General features: G+C 47.5%; 1 protein-coding gene across 3 annotated transcripts in view; it reads left to right on the forward strand.

Moving 5' to 3' along the window:
- Positions 1-225: 225 nt before the first annotated feature.
- Positions 226-17,098, forward strand: part of BDH1 (3-hydroxybutyrate dehydrogenase 1) — a 38,763-nt gene continuing 21,890 nt past the window's right edge. The window contains exons 1-2 of one of the 3 annotated variants that reach the window (XM_034999868.1): positions 226-453; positions 7,562-7,688. In XM_034999868.1, the coding sequence (XP_034855759.1) occupies positions 7,606-7,688 (83 nt within the window). In that variant the 5' untranslated portion in view covers positions 226-453; positions 7,562-7,605. Of the gene's footprint in view, positions 454-1,709; positions 1,984-7,561; positions 7,689-17,098 lie in introns of those variants that run through there. The other 2 variants (XM_034999865.1, XM_034999869.1) reach the window with 2 other exon arrangements.

The raw sequence follows: 17,098 nt of genomic DNA on the forward strand, positions 1-17,098 counted from the left end.
TGCCTGGTGCGGCACCTGCTGCTTCCAGCCCGAGAGCCCCAGCCTCTCCAGAACGCGCCTGGCGGTGGAGATCAGCGCCCGGCAAGGGGTTAATCTCGGGCTGGGAGCTAGATTGGGGTACCCTCTGCGGGACGAGGGCCAGGAGAGACGCGGGAGGAGGAAGGAGAAAGCGCAGGAGCACTCCCCGCCCCTGCGACACCCTTGGTCCGCCCCGCCCCGCCCCGCGCCGCCAGACAGCGTGCACCCACCTTGTCTAGGCTCGGCCGCATCCGGTAGCCGAAGGAGGAAGCCGCCCTAGTGGGAGCGTGTAGAGGGGCTTCGAGAAGGAAACGGCTGCAGCGCCCCCCTCGGTCGTCCAAGCCCGGAGCGCGGGTATCGGCGAAGCGTCGGTCTCAGGGGAACGCGCCAGCTGGGCCCTCCGCAGCCGGAGCCCCTCCACCCATTTGGTTTGGGGTAAGAGGAGGGGTCCGTATCTCGGCAGCTCAGGAGGGATGCGCCGACGCCCCCTGCTCAGTTTGGTTTGGCCTTGCGCGACCCCTTGGCCGAGTCTCCAGGATGTGGATGGGGCACAGATTCCTATAGGTCTGGCCCTGCAGCTGCGGTCGGGGTAAGGGTGGGAAGATGGACGGATCCTGTCCAGATCTGTGTCGGTCCCAGGTGGCCCTCACCCACCGCCTTCCTGGGCCTTCTGTCCGCGCTCTGGGAGCCCGCCTGGCGTTTATTAGGCATAATGTGCTCAGCAGGAGGAGGCCCAGGTTGAACACGCAGCCCCGAGGCGCCCAGGGGAAACCCACGGCACTCATCCTTCTCTGCCTGCGCATTTTACAAAAGACCACCCTGGCCCCCCAGTAGGGAAGGAAGCGGCCCAAGGTCATTTCATAGTCGGAAGCCGAACCAGTACCGAAGCCGGTCGTTCCAGCCCCAGGCTCGACCCGCCCCTTCACCGCATCTCCCTCCTCCTGCCCCACATTGCGTCCTTCACGAAGCCCTGTTCTCAGGACTTGGGGAATGCTCCTCCCCGCCCGCGGCGCCCTGGGCAGGATGGTAGACAGTGGTTAGGCTGCCGGTTCGGCCGCCTGGAGCACGAGCTGAGCCTGCGGCTGCCGGAGGACCGGACAGGCAGCCGGACGGGGACGGGGGGTGCGGGGTGGGGGGTGGGAGCACGGTGGAGGCGCCGCGGGGGCAGCGTGGGGATGCTGAGGCGGTGTTACGCCCGGGCACGCGCGGCTTTGTCTGGGCGGTTCCGTCCCAGCCAATGGGAGCGCGGCTCGAGCCGAGCCCCTTGGCTCCCGCCTCCCGTCGGCGGGAAGGAACTGCGGCCCTGCGGCCCTGCCATTGGCTGCGCGGCCTTCCGCGCGGTGTGGAGCGAGGTGGCGCGAGCGCCTCTCCGGCCGCCCCCGTTCCGCTCGAGTCCCTGAGCGGGCGAGAGAAGGTGTCTTCTTGGCTGTCCGCCCGCAGCCGCTTTGGGGAGGGTTTGGCGCTGCTCGCGTCCTTGAGCTCTGCTGGCGTTCTTGAGCTCTGCTCGCGTCCTTGAACCCTGCGGGGTTTTTTTCCAGCCAGTCGGCCAAAATCGGCCTCGAGTCAGCTGATGCGGCGTCATGGGCTAGCCCTGCTTGGGGGTAGTATGCAGAGGCACGTGTTTCATTGCGGAGGGCTGCCCGCAGGCCTCCTGCCGCCGGGATCCTTCAGGACGCAGCATTTGTCCTAATTTCTACCTGAGCTTTGGAGCCCGGCCGTGCACGGGTTTATATGCACCCCTGGCCAGCGTGGAAGCTGACCTTTGGAATGGGTGTAGCTTTCGTACTCTCTCCATACACATGCGTATAGTGTCTGTTTCCTGTCGGACACCAGTGTAGATATTTTGGAGGAGGCGGAAGTCAGTGATATAACATGTGGATCCTATCTGTGCGGAGCGCACAGACCAGGTGGGAATTGGTGGATAGGGGCTGTGAATGCTACCTCTATCTAGTATTGCTTGCTTAGGTAAGTGCTGTTCTAAGTGCTGTTACAGAGGCACAGAAGGAAGGGATGGAATGGAAGTGTCGGCGAGAGATTGATTTTTTTTTTAAAGTTGGGGCATCAGGAAAGGCATCTTGGAGGAGTGTTCTTTGAATCAGGACTTGGTCATATGAACAAGTCACATGTGGGATGGGATGAGCAAGACATGGAAATTGGAGAGTACAGGGCTCGTTGAGCGATGGGGTAGTAAGTGGTAATGAGTAGATGAGAAAAGTGTAGTGATTTGGAGGGGCCAAGTGAGGCCCGGCTTGTATACCCCGATTTGAAATGTGGTAAGCACTTATGAGTAGAATGGCTCTTTAATTTGTCAGTTGTGCTGATATTATTATTATTATTTTTTACATCTGCACCCAAAATCTTGGAAGTATCTTTGATTTTTCATTCTTGCACATTCTCCATTAAATTTGTCAGTTAAATCATATGGGGCTCTACCTTCAAAAGGTAGCCAGACTCTGACCACTTCTAGTTACCTTCATAGTTTCCACCAGGTCTGGCAGCCCTTCTGTATATCTCCAGAGAGTACCTTTTCACATTTCACTGGAGTTGTGCACTTCATGGCTATAAATTGTTTCCCTGGGTTACTGCCCCAGCATATAAATGGTCTCCCTGCTTCTGCTTTTGTTCATCCTCAATTTATCCTTAAGCCAGTGAGACTTATTGTATTAAATATAAGTCTGATTGGGGTGCCTGGGTGGCCCAGTTGGTTAAGCCACTGCCTTTGGCTCAGGTCATGACCCTGGAGTCCCAGGATCGAGTCCTGTATCGGGCTACCTGCTCAGCAAGGAGTCTGCTTCTCCCTCTGACGCTCCCCCCTCTCATGCTCTCTCTCTCTCAAATAAATTAACTCTTTAAAAATAAATCAATAAATAAAAAGTCTGATCATAGTATTCCTCTGCTGAAAACCCCCTTAAGTAATTCACATATTATGTGCCTACTAGGTAGAAGGCACTGTTAAGTATTGGGGGTATGACAGTGACCAAAGCAGACAAAACCCCCTGCTCTCAGAGTTTACATTCTAATGGGACTGAAAGATAACAAATAAGAGAAATAAGTACAATGTGTATAATGATATAATGTAGTAAGTCAAGGAGGGGGGAAAATGGAAGCAGGGAAGGGGGAATAGAAAATGCCAGGGTGGGGGTGGGATTGATGGGGTAGCCAGGGAAAGTCTTAGTGAGGAAACATTTGAGTAAAAGACTGAAGTGAGAGAAGGAGCCCTGTGGATAGTGAGGGGGAAGAATGTTCTAAGCAGAGGGAAAAGTAAGGGCAAAGTTTCTGAAGCAGGTGCTTACTTGTCATATTCTAAGTATAGCAAGAAGGCTATTGTAACCAAGGTGCAGTGAAGGGGGGGGAGGGATGAGGACCCAGATCGTGGAGGGTCTGGGGGGCAATCTGTAGTGATTTTGGCTTTTACTGTAAGCAAGAGTTTGGTGCAGGAGTGAGATGATCTGAGTTATATTTCACAGGATCATGCAAGCCCGTGTTGAGCAGTGTCTGAAGGGGACAAGGGTAGAAGCAGGGAGCCAAGTTGAGTGGCGATTGCAATAATTCCAGGCAAGAAGTGAAGATGGCTTAGACAAAAATGGTATCAGAGGGCTCTAGATATATTGCTTATTGTTAACCCTCCAATTCACTCACCCCATCACTAATATCAGTTCCTCAGCTAGAATGTAATCACAGTCCCTACTCCTTTTCAGGAGAGATCCCCTATCTCTCTTCGTTTTTTGTTTTGTTTTGTTTTGTTTTTAAGATTTTATTTATTTATTTGAAAGAGAGAATGAGATAGAGCACGAGAGTGGGGAGGGTCAGAGGGAGAAGCAGACTCTCTGCTGAGCAGGGAGCCTGATGCGGGACTCCATCCAGGGACTCCAGGATCATGACCTGAGCCGAAGGCAGTCGCTTAACCAACTGAGCCACCCAGGCACCCCTACAATGCCTTTTAAAACACTAGGCTGGCCAAACAGAAGCAGCCAGGTAGAACACATTGGAGGCAGGCTACCAATTCTCAGAACTTCGAATCTCACACAGAAGCTCACTGGTCTTAAGCTCCTCAGTGTGGGGTCCCTACACAGGAACATTTCCTGCCTAAACCCATCCTGCCCTCAGTCGGATAGGTCCTTCCTTTCCCACGTGGTAGTGCCCAGGCTCATCCAGACTTTGTGGCTAGAAACACATACTTTCTCTTTCCTGCCTAAGGCCTGCCTCCTGTGTTCCTGTTGCCTGCTGGTGGCCTTGCTTTTTCCAAGGATTTCAGTATGGGGAATGTCTGTCCCTTGCAAGAGAGACCCTGATCCTAACCCACAGGAATGCAACCAGCTACGTCCTCTGCGAGATAGTCCTGTCAGCATGCCACAAGGGAGCCCAACACTGGGGCGAGGATGCACACACTGTTTTTTTGGAAAGAAGGTACATTCCACAGGTTATGCGTGGGTGACACATTCAAAATGGAAAGAGGCGTCCTCGAGAATAGGCCCAGGTGTTCTTAATGTTAGAAAAGTTTCTCCCTTGGGGCACCTGGTGGCTCAGTCAGTTAAGCATCTGCCTTCAGCTCAGGTCATGATCCTGGGGTCCTGGGATCGAGCCCCGTGTCTGGCTCTCTGCTCAGCAGGGAGCCTGCTTCTCCCTCTCCCTCTGCTGCTCCCCCTGCTTGTGCTCTCTCTCTCAAATAAAAAAAAAAAATCTTTAAAAAGAAAAGAAAAGAGCGGAAAAGAAAAGTTCCTCCCAGATTCCAGATTGGCATGTGAGCATCTTGATTTCGTGACAGTATCTTACAAATTTGGTCCCTGGATGTCAAGTCCTCTGTGCCAAGTTACCGTGGGGCAGCTGACTGAGTTCAAGGCCCAGGAGACTGCCCCCCCCACCAAAGATGCTCCGCCTTCTTGCAGCGTCCACCTCTCACAGCCATCTCCGTTTCCAAACCAAAAGGCAAGTGAGGGCTTTTCAAGTTTGAGAACTTCATATTTACAGAGAAGAAAGCCCAGCACTAGGCATTAAGATGGCAAACAGTGCAGCGCTGGGCGTATGGTGGCGAGCATAGCTGCCTTCTAAGATGGCAAACATCCCCGAAGACTGCATGGGAATCCCACGGCCTATAGCACTGTGTTTGCAGTGGCAAAAGCAACATGTTTTAGAAACTTAAAAAGGAAGAAGAGATCTAAAATCCTCCCATTCTGTGTGTAAGAGATGACATCACAAATAGTGCGTTGTTCAAAGGGCCGAGTTTTCATGTACTTTAAGCTATTTTTACTCCAGCGCTTTCCGATATTGCTGACTTGAGGGAAAATAAAATTGAAAGCAGCCCTCTGTGTGGAGATAACATTGACGTGGTCTCTGCCACAGACACTGAGCAGAAGGGAGGAAGGGCTTTAATTATAGACTACTGGATTAGGAGTCGGCCAGTGGCAGTGACCTCAGACTCTAGTCCCGACAGGAGAGGCAGAGAGGCGTGTGTTCTGCCAGCTCAGCAGCTAGGTTGGGGGCTGGGGGCGGGTGGGCACCCCCCATGAAGACTCTGAGCCACGTGGGCTTGTGCTTTCTCTGAAGGGCCAGTGTGGGCTCCATTCTGCTGTTGCCTGCCAAGGGCTTGCTATGGCAACTTCAGTGTTGGCCGCAGGCTGACTTTCTACACGCAGCTCATCCCCACTCACAGAGACTCACTGAACGCCTCCTTTGTGTCAGGCTTCTTCTAGGCATGAGGGATTCAGTGGTGAACAAGACGGACAAGGCTCCTGGCCCCACTGAGCTTGTGATCCAAAAGGGGAGGATAAAGTAAAGAAACACCGTGGTTTTGGATTGAAGAGTGATCTTACAGAGAGCAACCTCTGTGTGTTGCATGGGGGATCTGGACAGCCCCCTTGAAGTCCAAAGAGTCAGAAGGACTCAGCCACCTAGAGTGAGGGAAGAGCAAAGGCTGGGGGGTGGGGGGAGGGGGCACAGAAGCAGGAAAGAGCTTGGCACACACACAAGAAGCTTTTAGAAGGTTAATGTGGCCATAGAGCAGTGAGCAGAGGGGAGGGTGGTACCAGACAAGGTTGGGAAGGGAGGCAGAGGCCCACACCCAACAGGCATGGAGAGGAGCCTTTTAGGCAAAGGAGTCACATAACTTGACTGGTGTTTTTTTTTTAAAGATTTTATTTATTAGAGAGAGAGCATGAGCAGGGGGAGGGACAAGCAGACTCCCCGCTGAGCAGGGAGCCCAATGCGAGGCTCAATTCCAGGACCCTGAGATCATGACCTGAGCTGACATTTAACTGACTGAGCCACCCACGTGCCCCACTTGACTGGTATTATAAAGATCTTTCTGGCTACAGTGCTGGGAATAGTGTGGTGAGTAGGGACAGGAGGGGAAGCAAGAGCCTGCTGCGCGTAGTCAGGGAAAGATCACACAAGCCAAGGGATCCCTATTTGTTTTCCTTTCTTGAGGATTAAACAGATTAAATACCTCCACTTGCTGCCCACAGTGAACCATGCAGTGGTTGGCTAGATAATGAATTGATTCCAGACCTAGTGGCCCGGGTGGCTGGTCATCAGTTAGGTTTGGGTGGCAGCACAAGGGCAGGAAAGAGCTGCCTCCCAGGCACAACCTCATTCCTGATAACAATGGTATAACAAAGCACAGGCAGGTGTGCAAACGAGAGGCTAGGATGGTTCACCAGGAAAAGAGCAACAGCTCGTCAGGCTGTGGTTGCCTTGCTCAGCTCCTCCTAGCCTCCCCTTCCTGCCCCTGGGCCAAAACTAATGCACACAGCAATCAACAGTCAGTCATACACAACTAGTCCTGATGCTGAGTAGCCTTAAGGTGACACCACGTGGTACATGGCCTTGTTGCAATAAGATTGATTTGACTTCAAAAGAGGGGGGTAGGGAGTGGGAGAGACTCTGTGTGTGTGTTTATATGTGTTTTAATTTAGGCTGATGAACATGTGGCTCACCTTCTAGCTCCAGTCTCCATGCACCAGAGCTACTGATGAGTTGAGCCTCTGAGCCAGACCCTGTGTGTGGTGGGGTGTGGGAGAGAGGTGGAAGGTTGAGCCCAGTGATTTGCCATGGGTTGGAAGAGCTGCCTTGGAGGCATGTGGCCAAACAGCATGCAGGCTGATGCCCTGGGTCACCACAGATTGATGATCTGCTGGTTATGGGGAATACAGACAAGAGAATGGAGCCCCATGAGTTGGAATCCCTGAGGGGATGCGTCCCCAACTGCCCCCTGTGGTTGCTACTTCACTTGGTTGTAGGATCACCAGTCTGGTCCCACCTTCTCATGTTACAGATGGGTGACAGCACGCCACGGTTGCCCAAGGAGTTGGTGGCACAGCCAGAACTAGAACACAGCTCCCAACTCTTTCCATCAGATGAGGCTGCAGCTTGATAAGGGAGGTGTAGGAAGACCCTGCCTGGTACCATGACCAGACCTGGGCCAGACAGACAGAGCCCAGTTGGATTCTTACAACCTGGAGCGAAAATGGCCACTCCTGCCTCAGCCCCTGAAGGGTACACCCATGGAGGCAACAAGGCAACACTGAGGGTGCATTTTGTGTTTCAGAACCCACCAGGAGGAGGCCCACCATTCTACCTCTTGTGGCCGCCATGCTGACCGCCCGCCTCTTCAGACCCCTGTCACAGCTCCCAGGGAGAACCCTGAGTTGCTACGATAGAGAAAATGGAACAAGGTAAGAAATGAAAGGGTGGGAGGAGGAAAAGATGGCGGAGGAGTAGAGGACCCTATTCCGACCAGTCCCCAGAACTGAGCTGGATATCTACCAGACCACTCGGAACACCCACAAAATCAGCCTGAGATGTAAGAAGATGGATCTGGATCTCTACAAACAGAATATTGCAGGTGGTTGGTTTCGAGGTACGAAGTGGGGAGCTCTGATTCCGCAGGCACATATGGGAAGATAAACGACAGGGGGAGGGAGCTGTGGTGATCCTACACCACTGGTGAGTGATAGCCTCCCCCACTGGGGACAGGGCACAGACTCACAGACTGGTAGTGGCCGGGAAAGGACTTTAGGGCAGCCCCCCCGGACTGAAACGCAGAGTGGCTGGGCCGCATGTGCAAACTGGGGGCGGCTGGTGGTTTTAGAAGCACAAAGGGCAGAGATGTGCCCCGACCTGGAGGTGAGGACTGGGAGCGCTGCTGAGGGGCACACAACCCAGAATGCTGCAGTTTATAGCAGCACAGACAGAAACAGAGATAGTGTGGCCTGGAGAGCTCACTGAAGAACAGACTGCGATCTCTCCGCTCTTAGGCAGGTGGTTGGAAATGATCTCCTCTGCTCTAACTCTCGGAAGAGACATGGAAAGCCGCCAGGAAGAGCTGCCAGAGAACAAAAGCCCCCAAAATCCTGTTTTCACTGAGCCCATCCCCCACCACAGGGGGCAGGGCAACTCTGTCCAAACAGGGTTGCCTGAGTAACAGTGTGGTAGGCCTCTCCCCCAGAAGACAGGCTGGGAAAACAAGAGGCCAACAACCCTAAGGTCCCTATAAAACAGGTGCATCTTGCTTGGGTTGTGGTCAATAATTTGGACTCTGTACACTCCCTCAACCATCCCTCAACAGAATGTCTAGGACGAGGAACCCCCAAAATAGGAAAGACTGTGACTTCTGCCACAGATTTACAAATGGATACAGATATAACCAAGATGTCGGAAATGGAATTCAGGGTAGCAGTTGTGAAGACAATAGCTAGAATGGAGAAATCGATTAATGGCAACATAGAGTCTCTAAGGAGAGAAATGAAAGCTGAACTGGCAGAATTTAAAAATGCTATCAATGAGATCCAATCTAATCTAGATAATCTAACAGCTAGGGTAAGCGAGGCAGAAGAATGAATTAGTGATCTAGAAGACCAATTGATAGAAAAGAAGGAAAAAGAGAAGGCCAGGAAAAACAAATCAAAATCCATGAAAATAGAATCAGAGAAATAAGTGACACCATGAAACGTTCCAAAGTCAGAATTATTGGGATCCCTGAGGGGGTGGAGAGAGAGAGAGGACTAGAAGATATATTTGAGTAAATCATAGCTGAGAACTTCCCTAATCTGGGGAATGAAACAAACATTCCTGTCCTAGAGGCAGAGAGGACCCCTCCCAAGATCAAGGAAAACAGGCCAGTGCCCTGGCATGTAATAGTAAAACTTGCAAATCTTAGAACCAAGGAAACCATCTTAAGGGCAGTTAGGGGGAAGAGATTCCTTACATACAGAGGGAGGAACATCAGAATAACGTCAGACCTATCCACAGAGACCTGGCAAGCCAGAAAGGGCTGGAAAGACATATTCAGGGTACTAAACGAGAAGAACATGTGGCCAAGAATACTTTATCTGGCAAGGCTGTCATTTAGAATGGATGGAGAGATGCAGAGCTTCCAAGACCGGCAGAAACTGAATGAATATGTGACCACTAAGCCAGCCCTGCAAGAAATATTAAGGGGGGTTCTATAAAAGGAGAAAGACCCCAAGAATGATATACAACAGAAATTTACAGACAATCTATAGAAACAAGGTCTTCACAGGCAACATGATGACAATAAATTCATATCTTTCAATAATCACTCTCCACGTGAACGGCCTAAATGCTCCCATAAAACGGCACAGGGTTGCAGATTGGATAAAAAGATAGGACCCATCCATATGCTGTCTACAAGACACTCATTTTGAACCTAAAGATACATCCAGACTTAAAGTGAAGGGATGGAGATCCATCTTCCCATGCCAACGGACCTCAGAAGAAAGCTGGGGTAGCAATTCTTATATCAGACAAATTAGATTTTAAGCTAAAGACTGTAGTTAGAGACACAGAAGGACACTATATCATTCTTAAAGGGTTTATCCAACAAGAAGATCTAACAATTGTAAATATCTATGCCCCCAACATGGGAGCAGCCATCTACATAAGCCAACTGTTAACCAAAATAAAGAGCCATATTGATAACAATACGTTAATTGTAGGAGACCTCAATACTCCACTCTCAGCAATAGACAGATCATCTAAGCAGAAAATCAACAAAGAAACAAGAGCTTTGAATGACACACTGGACCAGATGGACCACATAGATATATACAGAACATTCTACCCTAAAACAACAGAATACTCATTCTTCTCGAGTGCACACGGAATTTTCTCCAGAATTGACCACATAGTAGGTCACAAATCAGGTCTCAACTGATACCAAAAGATTGAGATTATTCCCTGCATATTCTCAGACCATAATGCTTTAAAACTGGACCTCAATCACAACAGAAAATTTGGGAGAAATTCAAACACTTGGAAGCTAAAGACTACTCTGCTCAATAATGTTTGGGTCAACCAAGAAATCAAAGAAGAAATTAAACAATTCATGGAAACCAATGAGAATGAAAATACATTGGTCCAAAACCTATGGGATACTGCAAAGGCAGTCCTAAGGGGGTAATACATAGCCATCCAAGCCTTACTCAAAAAATAGAAAAATCCCAAATTCACCAACTAACTTTACACCTTAAAGAACTAGAGAAAAAGCAACAAAATGATGCCCAAGCCACGCATTAGAAGAGAAATAATTAAGATTAGAGCAGAGATCAATGAATTAGAAACCAGAAACACAGTAGATCAGATCAACGAAACTAGAAGCTGGTTCTTTGAAAGAATTAATAAGATTGATAACCACTGGCCAGACTTATCCAAAAGAAAAGAGAAAGGACCCAAATTAATAAAATTATGAATGAAAGGGGAGAGATCACCACTAACACCAAGGAAATAGAAACGATTATTAGAAATTATTATCAACAACTATATGCTGATAAATTAAGCAACCTGGAAGAATGGATGCCTTCCTGGAAACCTGTAAACTGCCAAGACTGAAACAGGAAGAAATTGACAACCTGAATAAGCCAATAATCAGTAACGAGATTGAAGCAGTGATCACAAACCTCCCAAAAAACAAAGAGTCCAGGGCCTGATGGATTCCCTGGGGAATTCTACCAAACATTCAAAGAAGAAATAATATCTATTCTCCTGAAGCTGTTTCAAAATATAGAAAGAGAAGGAAAGCTTCCAGACTCATTCTATGAGGCCAGAATTACCTTAATCCCCAAACCAGGCAAAGACCCCATCAAAAAGGAGAATTTTAGACCAATATCCCTGATGAATATGGATTCCAAAATTCTCAACAAAATGCTAGCTAATAGGATCCAACAATACATCAAAAGGATCATCCACCACGACCAAGTGGGATTTATCCCTGGGATGCAGGGGTGGTTCGACATTTGCAAATCAATCAGTGTGATAGAACACATTAATAAGGGGAGAGAGAAGAACCATATGGTCCTCTCAGTTGATGCAGAAAAAGCATTTGACAAAATATAGCATCCTTTCCTAATTAAAACTCTTCAGAGTATAGGGATAGAGGGAACATTCCTCAAGTTTATAAAATCCATCTATGAAAAACCCACAGCGAATATCATCCTCAATGGGGAAAAAAATGAGAGCCTTTCTCTTAAGATCAGGAACACGTCAAGGATGCCCACTCTTGCCACTATTGTTCAACATAGTACTAGAAGTCCTGGCAATAGCAATCAGACAACAAAAAGAAATAAAAGGTATTCAAATTGGCAAAGAAGAAGTCAAACTCTCTCTCTTCGCAGATGACATGATACTTTATGTGGAAAATCCAAAAGACTCCACCCCCAAATTACTAGAACTCATACAGCAATTCAGTAATGTGGCAGGATACAAAATCAATGCACAGAAATCAGTTGCTTTCTTATATACTAACATTGCAACTGTAGAAAAATTAGAGAAATGATTCCATTTACAATAGCACCAAAAACCATAAGATACCTCGGAATAAACCTAACCAAAGAGGTAAAGGATCTATACTCTAGGAACTACATAACACTCATGAAAGAAATTGAAGAAGACACAAAAAGATGGAAAAACATTCCATGCTCATGGATCAGAAGAATAAACATTGTTAAAATGTCTATGCTACTCAGAGCAATCTATACCTTCAATGCCACCCCAATCAAAGTTCCAATGACATTTTTCAAAGTGCTGGAACAAACAATCCTAAAATTTGTATGGAATCAGAAAAGACCCCAAATTGCCAAGGAAATGTTGAAAAAGAAAAACAAAGCTGGGGGCATCATGTTGCCTGATTTCAAGCTATATTACAAAGCAGTGATCACCAAGACAGCATGGTACTGGCACAAAAACAGACATATAGACCAACGGAACAGAATAGAGTGCCCAGATATGGACCCTCAACTCTATGGTCAAATAATCTTCAACAAAGCAGGAAAAAAGATGGAATGGAATAAAAACAGTCTCTTCAATAAATGGTGCTGGGAAAATTGGACAGCTATATACAGAAGAATGAAACTCAACCATTCTTTAACACCATACACAAAGATAAACTCAAAATGGATGAAAGACCTCAATGTGAGACAGGAATCCATCAAAATCTTAGAGGAGAACATAAGCAGTAACCTCTTCGACATCAGCCACAGCAACTTCTTTCAAGATACATCTCCAAAGGCTAGTAAAACAAAAGCAAAAATGAACTTTTGGGACTTCAAGATAAAAAGCTTCTGCACAGCAAAGGAAACAGTCAACAAAACAAAGAGGCAACCCACATAATGGGAGAAGATATCTGCAAATGACACTACAGACAAAGCGCTGATTTCCAAGACCTATAAAGAACTTATCAAACTCAACACCCAAAAAACAAATAATCAAGTCAGAAAATGGGCAGAAGACATGAACAGACACTTCTCAAAAGAAGACATAAAAATGGCTAACAGACACATGAAAAAATGTTCATCATCATTAGCCATCAGGGAAATTCAAATCAAAATCACATTGAGATACCACCTTACTGCAGTTAGAATGGCAAAAATTGACAAGGCAAGAAACAACAAATGTTGGAGAGGGTATGGAGAAAGGGGAACCCTCTTACACTGTTGGTGGGAACGCAAGTTGGTACAGCCACTTTGGGAAACAGTGTGGAGGTTTCTCAAAAAATTAAAAATGGATTTACCCTATGACCCAGCAATTGCAGTCTTGAGTATTTACCCCAAAGACACAGATGTAGTGAAAAGAAGGGCCATATGCACCCCAATGTTCATAGCAGCAATGTCTGCAATAGCCAAACTGTGGAAAGCGTCTCGATGCCCTCCAACAGATGAATGGATAAAGAAGATGTGGTCCATATATGCAATGGAATATTATTCAGCCATCAGAAAGGATGAATACCCAACTTTTACATCAACATGGATGGGACTGGAAGAGATGCTAAGTGAAATAAGCAGAGAAAGTCAATTATCATATGGTTTCACTTATTTGTGGAACATAAGCAATAGCATGGAGGACCTTAGGAGAAGGAAGGGAAAAAGGAAGGGGGGGAATCGGAGGGGGAGATGAACCATGAGAGACTATGGACTCTGAGAAAGAAACTGAGGGTTTGAGAGGGGAGCGATGGGTTAGCCCGGTGATGGGTATTAAGGAGGGCACGTACTGCATGGAGCACTGGGTGTTATACAAAAACAATGAATCGTGGATCACTACATCAAAAACTAATGATGTATTGTATGGTGAGTAACATAACATAATAAAATTAAATTAAATTAAAAAAAAAAAGAAAAGAAAATCCCAGAAAGAAGATATGGCTCCTAAGTCATCATCAATATGGAAGCAAAACTTGAATCCCCATATGAAATGAAAGCACAGGGCATATATTCTAAGCAGAAAAATGTATAAACAGTTAAAGATTAATGCACCTTAGTGAGGCTCCGGCCAGATTTAAAAAGAAAAATCTTGCTAGACCAATGTTTTTGCATTCCTGGGGCAGAACTATACAATGAGGGATGGAAGGGAGGCAGCTGGTCAAACACACACATTAAAAAAAAAAGAAGAAGAAAAGAAACAAAAGGGTGGAGGTGCCCTCGAGGGTCACACTTTGTGGACAAAACAGAGCTCCTCACACATGGATGCTGCAGGAGGTGAGAAGGCCTGACTCTCAAAGATGTCTGTCAGTACCTGCTGTCCACCAACAGCGGAAACTCAAAGGTGTCCTCAAAAGAAAAGACCTTCACAGGGCGCAGAAGAAGATCTTTCATCCCTGCTTTGTGTTTTTCAACTTTTTATTTTGAAATAACTACCCTTATGTGAAAGTTGCAAAAATAGTACAGAGAGTTCCTGTCTCTCCTTCACCTCACTTCCCTGCATGTTAACATCTTACAAACCGTAGCGAAATCATCAAACCCAGGAAATTACTGCTGTGGTAATATGGTGAACTAATCTACAGACCTGATTCAGATTTCACCAAATGGCCTACTAAGAGACCTTTTCCAGGTCCCACATACAAACCAGGCTCCCACAGTGCATTTAGTTGTCATGTCTCCTCAGTCTCGTCCTACTGGGGACGGTTCTCCAGTCTTGGTTGTTCATAACCTTGACACTTTGGAAGAATGCCTGTCAGTTTGGGTTTGTGTGGTGTTTCGTTGTGTGTACATTCAGATGTGTATGTTTGGAAGGATCCCCCCCTAAGTGAGGTGATGCCCCTCTTGGAACACTGCATCAGGAGGCATAGAATGTTTTGCTTTGTTTTAAAATTTTATTTATTTGACAGAGAGAGAGAGAGAGAACAAGCAGGGGGAGCGGCAGGCAGAGGGAGAGGGAGAAGCAGGCTCCCCGCTGAGCTGAGAGCCCAACAACAAGGGGCTCAATCCCAGGACTTTGGGATCATGACCTGAGCCAAAGGTAGATGCTTAACCGACTGAGCCACCCAGGCGCCCCAGGAGGCATAGAATGTTGATGTGTCTCAATCCTTTGCTCACCTGGATAACTGCTCTTTCTAAATCTTACACATGAAAGCAGTTAATTAAAATGTCCTGAGGCTTTCCTGAATGGTTTGCGTGATTAAGCACAAATTAAAGCATTAAGTACAAATTAAACAAGAGCTCTTCTTTGAGAACTTCTGGAATTGCTTTTTTCAAGGGGATTCAGAGTGCTCTGTTACCTCATTTTCTTCTTTTGCAGCCAGAGTGAGGAAAAAATAATACACTTTCCGTTCTTTTATATTTGAGAGGAGTGAAATTAAGGGTCAGGTTAAATGCAAAGTCTCAGCAGCTAGAAAATCGATGGTCATTTTCAATGCCAATAAATAAGCCTGTCTAGGAGAGCATGCATTTAGGCTTTTAGGACCATTTGCTTAAAAGCATTTCCATGGGCTACAGAAGCTTGGTTGGAAACGGGCTTCAACTAGTAGAGGACATCATAGAAAAAGAGTAAGAAATGGCCCTTCCCACAGAGGCCACATCCCATGGAAGGGGGAATGGAGGCTGGCTCTCCTGAAGGACTCTGACCTGGCAAGCCACCCTGCTTACTGGCTCTGCACAGCCCTTGGATTTTGAGTTTCTGGCTTTGGTAGAAGGCCCTGGCCCTGCCCTAGGAGAGGTGACTTACTGATGCATTCCCCACCTCCTGGATCCTGGATGCACATACCAGCTGGCTTAAGGCCAGTGCTCAGCTCCGCCTGCCTGGGCATGATGTGTAATACTCCAGGATAGCCTGATCTGGGCAGAGTGGAGGAGGCTCCTTTATCCCTTCCAGCCCTGGCTCACACAGATTCTGTTGGCAGTCACATCACTTGTGATTCATGGTTGACCAGACTACGTTGTTTTCGTATATGCCGCCATGTGAGACCATATTTCTCCCAGGCTGCACTGTGTCAATAACATTTGTCCCTCCTAGACCCCATCTTGTTATAGTCAGCTTGTCAAATTACTTAATCATGACTCCTTGCCACAGAAAGCTGGGTTACTGGTTTTTGTTGCCGATTCATGATGGACGGGACACAGACTGGTAAGATGGAAAAGAAGCCAGAATTAATGCTGGGCCAGCATGGGGTGGCATCTCAAATGTGGCCGACTGAGCCACCCAGGTGCCCCTGGATAACACATTTTTATGAATATTTTAAAAACTTTATGTTTTGAATAGGTAATATATTCACATAGTACAAAATTCAAATGGTACAAAATAGTACATGGTAAACAAGTTTACCTCCTACCTCCTCTCCCCTGTTACCAGCTGCTCAGGTACCCCTACCACCTCCATTTATTGTTTGTGGTTTAATATTTATTTAAAAATTAACAGTACTTTGGAGCACCTGGATGGCTAAGGCGGTTAAGCGTCTGCCTTCGGCTCAGGTCATGATCTCAGGTCTTGGGATCGAGCCCCATGTTGGGCTCCCTGCTCAGCTGGGGGTCTGCTTCTCCCTCTGCCTCTACCCCTACCCCCTTTTGCTCCCTCTCTCTCTCCTCTCAAATAAATAAATAAAATTAAAAAAAAAAAAAAAGATTTAAAAAAACCTCACAATACTTCTCCTTCTGGAAAGATGGAGTAGATGTACTTTTCTCTATTCCTCCCATCGGATACAACTAAAACCCCCAGGTTATATAAAACAAGCATAACAAGGCTCTAGAAGATGGAGAGAAGAAGATGGATCAGCTAGGGACCTCAGGGTCCAAGAAACAACACAGTGATGAGTTCTTGAGGTTTACTTTGCCCTTCATCTCTCCCACACCTGGAGCTGAAGAGGCTAGCAACCCAGAAATGCCAGTGAGCTCAGGACAAAAAGCCCCAGCAGAAGCCTGCTCTCTCTAGCCCAAAGGCCAGCCTAGCAAGACAGAAAACTTGGGACAGTAATTGCTGTACTCCAGCCAAACACCACAGGAAAAACTGTGGCCCCACCCCTACCTGCACCTGCAAAAGCCGGTGCTGAGCCTCGACTTCCACGATCACCAGGCTGTAGGGGGTACCCCAGTCCCTCCAGCAGAGGTAGTGCCCGAGAAAGCTTTTGTTCTCACCCAGCAGTAATCAGACACCCTGCCTGCTCAGGTGGGAGTCTGGGAGAGTCAGGACTTGACCAGCCTCTCAGCAGTAATGAGACCACACGCTCCCATGCACGTGGGGAGCAGTAGTGAGGCACTCCAACCCCTCGCAGCCAGGGAGTAGGAGTGGAGACCTAGTAAAGGCCGAAACTCCCATCCCTACCCCGCACTAACACTTCCCAGTTTAGTTTATGAAGGTAGTATTA

Source organism: Mirounga leonina, unplaced genomic scaffold (genome assembly GCF_011800145.1).
Source record: "Mirounga leonina isolate KUSES-001 unplaced genomic scaffold, KU_Mleo_1.0 Mir_115, whole genome shotgun sequence".
NCBI lineage: Eukaryota > Metazoa > Chordata > Mammalia > Carnivora > Phocidae > Mirounga > Mirounga leonina.